Source organism: Trachymyrmex septentrionalis, unplaced genomic scaffold (genome assembly GCF_001594115.1).
Source record: "Trachymyrmex septentrionalis isolate Tsep2-gDNA-1 unplaced genomic scaffold, Tsep1.0 scaffold19, whole genome shotgun sequence".
NCBI lineage: Eukaryota > Metazoa > Arthropoda > Insecta > Hymenoptera > Formicidae > Trachymyrmex > Trachymyrmex septentrionalis.
Genome location: NW_017305071.1, coordinates 463,575 through 470,247, shown reverse-complemented (window position 1 = coordinate 470,247; position 6,673 = coordinate 463,575). Strand labels below are relative to the sequence as shown.

The window sequence follows — 6,673 nt, the reverse complement described above, 5'->3', positions numbered from 1 at the left end:
GGGGTGGAGGGGGGGGAGGAGGGAAGGAAAAAAAGGAGCGTAAGCCACGTACGCCTGTGATCGCGTTAGCTGACCTTGTCCGTTTTACATCGATATAATATTTAATCGAGCCGCGCTAAATCGATATTTCGTTTTGCAGCTCCTGTAACGAGTATGCTCTGCCAGAAGTACAGCTGTCGAACGGTGGTTTTCGTGGGTGGTCTCTTCTGCGCTCTAGGACTTACAACTAGTTACTTTGCCACGCGATTAATACACCTCTTTTTTACATTTGGAGTGCTGACAGGTTTGTACAGTTTGAATTTCAATCTGACCTGATTTTCTTCCATCGGTCCTTCGTATACATATATCTCACACGTTACGTCTTTCGCATCGCCGGGCAGTTCCAATATCGTATTTTACTGAAGGAGCGAAGTTAAAAGTGTACCTTGCAGGTATCGGCGGTGGCTTATCGACGACCCCAGGTATAATCCTGGTATCGCAGTACTTCGACAAACACCGCGCTTTGGCAAATGGGATCTGCGTGTCCGGCACTGCCGCGGGTAGTTTCGTATTCCCGCTTCTGATCGAATTTCTGGTGAAAGACTTCGGCTTTCACGGCACAATATTGCTATTAGGCGGTTGCATGCTGCACGTATGTGTCAGTGCGACGTTGTATCGACCGCTGGATGAAAATTATGCTCCTGAGGAAGACGTCTCAGTGGAGAAGATCGAGAGGGAACCGAAAGATCAGGTATACAGTCGAATGCTCAACTGATATATATGTTATACATATATCTACTATTGATATTAATATTTATTATATGCATACCTGCAAATTATTTATAAAATATGTAATTAAATATATATATATCTTTTTTTTTTTTTTTTTTTAGAAAATATTACAAACGATTCATTCTGTTTATAAACAGATATACTCTCCTATGTAACAATAACTAAATCGATACCGGCTATAAAGATTCAATGGCAATTTATATTAATATTCATCGGCTGTCTTTCTTACTGTATCCCTAGGATCAGGACAAATCAAAGCAGCAAAAATTGGAATTATTGTTTGCCAATGATCCAACTGCCCGACACAACATGCTGAACGAATTGTTCCACCAGAACAGCGGCGTGGTGGCGGTCGAGCTGACGGACAGCGACGAGGAGAAGGATGTGATGGGCGAGGGTCTCCGCATGAAGCCTATTTCCAAGATTCGTAGCTCCAGTATCCTGCACAGCGTGGAGGATCTATCTACGGACTCAACGTGCGTGTACAAGGCCGCCAGATCGTCCCTCAGATCGTTAAAGTCGTCTGCGACGGCGATGGGTCCGGCGGAGCAACAACAGCAGCAGCCGCCTCCGTCGCCGCCGAACAGGATTCCGTCCTTGTCGCTGACATCGTCGACGGAATCGAAGATCACGTTCATGCAGAGATTGACGCGCTATCTCGACTTGTCGCTGCTGAAGAATCCGCAGTTCATCATGATGTGCTTCTCCGTCAGCCTGATGTCCACTGGTAGCCCGTACATGCTGTACTACCTACCTGCGTACGTCCACGCCGCTGGATACACGAAATCGGAAGCCGGCTATCTGGTGGCCATCTCCGCCGTGCTCGATTTGTGCGGCAGGCTCGGTCTTGGCTGGCTCTCGGATCTCAAGCTGTTTGATCGGCGGAAAGGATATATTGGCAGGTGAGCGATTTCATTCACGTGTAACACCTATCTATCGTTAAAAGTTACAATTATATCTGATAAATAAATATTCCTGATAAATAAATTATGAAAATCGGAAACTTCCAGGAAATATTTTATGGATCGCTTCTATTCGCTTCACGCGCGATACTTAGAGACTGCAATTTAAGCGCGTTTAGGGGACATTTTAGGATCCTGAGAGATATTCTGGGATATCATCGGTTTGAATATTTAACGAACAATTAATTATCCCAATGCGATATCCGCTTTAAATATCTTCAGGTGGATGCTTACGTTCCGGAGACGATGCGAAACGAAAGTATACAAAACTATTGAATTATTGAATGTCTTTTTTTTTTTCATTGAGTAGCGTGGTCGGTGCTGGCGTGGCGGTCTTGGCGATTCCGATGGCTCACTCCTTTTATGTGCTGGCATGTTCCGTCGGCATGTACGGGTTGTGCCTAGGCTGTTGGTTCCTCCTAGTTCCCGTCCTGCTCGCCGATCAATACGGCACCGACAAAATATCGTCCAGCTACGGTCTCGTGAGGATGTTCCAGAGCTTCGGAGCGATCTCCATTCCACCTCTCGCAGGTAACGACGTCACTTTCTTGCCCCCGGAACCGTACGCTGCAATCATTCCTCGAAGGCAGCAAATGCCCTTTAATTCAGATTCGCGCTGATTTCCTTTTTCTCGTCTTCCCTTTAATTTGATCGACTTTTTTTGTGAGTGTGCGACTATAGAAAAGTACACGCGTACGACTCACTGCAGAGACAATAGAGACAACATTGAGCCACGTATTGCACTATATATTGCGTTAATTATCCGCATAATTACGTCTAAGAGTGCGGAGATAAAAATATAAAAGCTGTGCACGCGCACGTATGCATAATGTACCGCCAGGGTTGCTCTTTGTTTCAACCACCGCTGGTCTCTCTTGCGGGATTACTTTTTTTCTAATAAGTAAATAGCGATCGATGTGTGTAACACAGGATAAAAATTGAGTTTTTTTTTTGTCATCAGACGGGATATCTAATAATTTTTATGAATTGTACATCTTTTGAATCACGTTGATGATCGCCTTTTTTAATTGTTTCGATATTATTATCTTTGAAGACTATTATTTACGTTTTTTCAGCTTGTTTTTTTTTTTTGTATTTGTCCAAATTTTTATTTAAATTATATTAAGTAGTTCTATGTTGATATATTTTTTATCTTGATAAACTTGTGTTATGGTTACAAATCAATTTGCTCAGATAATTTTATAAAATAGATAAAAAATAGAATAATAAAATACTGCAACCATCACTAATTCGGAATCGATTTTTCTTTAGAGAAAATGTCAAGTCATTAATAGTATTTGAGTTATATATAGGATTATAATTATTATGTAATGTTAAGATGTTATATATAATGGATAATATTTTCGCAAATTCTGAATTTCATAAATGAAGATAAATAGCGAAATAAATACGATAATAAATTACGATTTCAAGTTTTATAAAAAAAAAAATGAATTGCATACATTAAAATATTTACGAGAATATTCCTAGAGCGTGTTTGCGTGAATTTACACACATATACTTAAATTGACGTATTTATTTATTTATGCAATTCGTTTTGTACTTTCTAGCGATATAGTTATACATTTCTAATGAATTCTTATTGATTTCGTTTGCTATATATTGTATTGATTATATAATAATTGATATTATTTCAGGTTATCTTCGCGATGTAACTGGAAGCTACACTGTGTGTTTTTTGTGTATGGGTACGTGTATGGTCATAGGGGGTTTACCTCTGCTTTTGGTTTTCAACGAGAACCAAACAAATCCAACAAAGCTGCCCGTGAACGCCGAGAATAACAATCGTCAAGGGGACACTACCATAAAAGGATAAATTATTTTGAAAATGTGATCGTTGACTATAAAGTGATTTAACGTGTAATAGGAAAATAAATAAATCGTAACAGTTGTCACAAAAAAGAACATATTAATGCTTACTGAATATCTCCAAGATGGATTCCCTGCCATTTTTATATATTGAGACGGAATATCTTTATTAGATAAATTTCATAATAGATTAGAAACTTATATATTCATGCTTTATTTATTCATTTTATTCTCAAATTATTTCTGACATTTTCTCTTATATTTCAATATTTTCAACACTATTCTGTATTCTTTCAAATAAATTTAATTAACATTCGGTGAGAGTTTTAAATTACGTATGTTTTGTGAATGTGAAAACAATAATGTTCATAAGTATAAATATCTCACAAATCTAATAAACGTATAAACAATCTCCAAGAAGTTTCCTTATCCTGTTTTTATTATTTACATTTTACATATTACAATTATGTACAAAATTTCTTATTAATTTAATGTCTATTAAACATTGTTTATATATATGAAAAGGTGATTATCACATAGAAAGTAAATTAATTCAAATGGATATATGAATAATATTTAAAACAGGATGATAAATAATCTGTAATATAAAATCTTTACAATATAATCTATAATAGAATATAAATTTTTATTAGATCTAAATATGTACATGTTGAGTCATGATGTTTACGTATTTCTTTTTTTTAATCTTTAAATTAGTGTATGTATACATATATATATATATATATATATGTATACATACACAAGATAAGTCACGAGTATATTTAAAATATATTTAAAAATTTCGTAAGCGTGTTCCTGGATAAAAGAGAAGAATAAATATTTCTATGAACATTAGAGAGGTTACAAATGCCTTGAAATAATGGACACAAATAAATTTGAAATTATATACACACACACACACACAAAATTCCTATTAAATATATATGTATATAATTCCTATACGAATAATCTCGGAAGATTTTATTACTAGAGTATAAAGTCTCTATTTGCATTCGAAGCACTATATATGGCAGTCTGATTGCGAGATTATCTGAGATAGTCTGATGCAATGATTATCCATAATCTCCTTATCAGAATTCTAAGAATAATTCTGAGAATCAGACATATATTTAGCGCTAAATGTAAAATACAAATAGTACTATTAGGACGTAATCTAGAGTTACAAGTTTACACATTTCATATGCAGAACCTTGACATCACAATTCTCAATCACAATAAAAAAAATAAGGATGCTATAAAAAATTACATCAATCAGAGACTTTTATGGCAGTTATTTCTTTATAGAGACTAAATTCGATGTAAATTCGGTAACTTCAATTTTTAATATCATAGAGGATCAACGTACGTAATGTATTGTACTGTATAACTCTGTTTCATTTGCATCTCACCATTGTGCAATCCAGAGATGTGAAAGTTTCTGAAACTTTGTATACATCAGTAGGTATTGTCTCTGAACTCTTAATGCACCGATAAGATAATCACTAATGGTCATTGAGATCGTCAAATATATATATATATATAAAGATATAAAGATATATATATATATATCTACATTTATTGCAGATTTCACGTAGGCTTCCAAGCTACCACTCTCATTTTGTTGTTCAGTTCTTGCAATATGAGAGAACAAGTGAGCTGTTTCTCTGGAGATAATCCATTGATTCCATCCATTTCATCGTCATCATCACCCATACCACTATTACTGCCATTCTTGCCCTTTCCCTTTCCTTTTCGTTTTTTCTTTTTATTCAACTGACGACAATCAATATCATTTGAATTGTCTGTAGTCCTTCTGATCTAAAAGAATAAAATAACTTTTACACACACATTAAGAATATCAAATTTTTTTTCAAATGATGTAATAATATATTACAATATAATATTATTATATATATTAGACAAATATTAGTATGTTGTGCATAGCAATAATACAAGTTAAAATAGAGTTACGATCTAATAAATCTATGTGTAATAAAATGTTAATATTAAAAACAATATTCTATTCTACCTTGGCACTTTTTTTCATCTGCTTATCATATTCCAAAGCGTCATAATAATTGGGCTTCTCGCGTTTAATGCGATTTGTTCTTCTCGTTTTCATCACTCCACTGTCGGGACTGGGTGGACTTTTGATAGAATTACGTCTTGCATTAAAAAAAGAATGTCCACAAGGACAAGCTTTACAGGCAACAGGTACCTTATTATAAGAGAAATAGTCAAATTTATTAATATCTTCGACTTAGCATAGCATGCAATTTATAGATAATTAATTTAATAAATATCAGCAAAGGGAAAATATAACATATTTCAAGATACAAAATTTATGAGATCCTTAAAATAATATATTATTAATAAGATTCTTAAAAAAAATAGTAAATAATATATACAAGTATATAATAATTTAATAACTACGCTCATTCAATTAATAAATAAAATCTCAGTGAGAGAATGCGTTTATGCATCATACATTTGTCTACAAAAAAAATTTCGCATATTTTATTCGATACTTTGCGCATAATTTCAATATTAAATTTTGAAAAAAATTTAATAAATAAATATAATCAGTAAATATTACAGAAAAGTTCAATAAATAATAAAAATAAAAGTGCATTCTTCATGACAAACGTGAATCATTACATTATATAAATAAGACGTATGTAACTTCATAAATATACGAAAGGCATATTGTATATATGTGTGAATATATTATAAAAAAAAATGTATGAATTATTACACACACACACATATGACGAGAATTTATCTAAATACCTGCTGTTCGCATTTGGGGCATCCCTTGCTAATTGTTTTTGTCTTGGCCATACTTCAAATCGAGCCACTTCAACGATATAGAAATTATTTCCAATTAGGAAATGTAAACATGACAATCGTAACAAAGAAACAAGCAATTATGGCTTTTTTGATGTACGTACTCAGCGCCACTTCAACAATATTGAAACTCTGTAGATAACTTGATGAGAAAATTCTCACTATCAATAATTACCGGCAGTTGACAAAGAATGAGCGCACTTATCGACGTAGTTTTTAAATAAAATAATATTTAAATTTGAACAATGTAAATACAAATTGGC

General features: G+C 34.0%; 2 protein-coding genes across 2 annotated transcripts in view; one reads left to right on the top strand and one right to left on the bottom strand.

Annotated features, from left to right (window-relative positions):
• The window catches only part of LOC108746939 (monocarboxylate transporter 12), a 5,670-nt gene extending 1,964 nt beyond the window's left edge, over positions 1 to 3,706 (top strand). The window contains exons 3-7 of the mRNA XM_018484076.1: positions 140 to 283; positions 432 to 730; positions 1,012 to 1,673; positions 2,044 to 2,264; positions 3,392 to 3,706. Of these exons, the coding sequence (XP_018339578.1) occupies positions 140 to 283; positions 432 to 730; positions 1,012 to 1,673; positions 2,044 to 2,264; positions 3,392 to 3,570 (1,505 nt within the window). The 3' untranslated portion in view covers positions 3,571 to 3,706. The remainder of the gene's footprint in view (positions 1 to 139; positions 284 to 431; positions 731 to 1,011; positions 1,674 to 2,043; positions 2,265 to 3,391) is intronic.
• A 1,429-nt stretch (positions 3,707 to 5,135) lies between these two features.
• On the bottom strand, positions 5,136 to 6,522 carry LOC108746942 (UPF0547 protein C16orf87-like). Its single transcript, XM_018484078.1, has 3 exons — positions 6,354 to 6,522; positions 5,593 to 5,781; positions 5,136 to 5,381 (listed from the first exon to the last, which is right to left on the bottom strand). The coding sequence occupies exons 1-3, from the start codon at positions 6,402 to 6,404 to the stop codon at positions 5,151 to 5,153; spliced, it is 471 nt and encodes a 156-aa protein (XP_018339580.1). The 5' UTR covers positions 6,405 to 6,522; the 3' UTR covers positions 5,136 to 5,150.
• Positions 6,523 to 6,673: the final 151 nt, after the last annotated feature.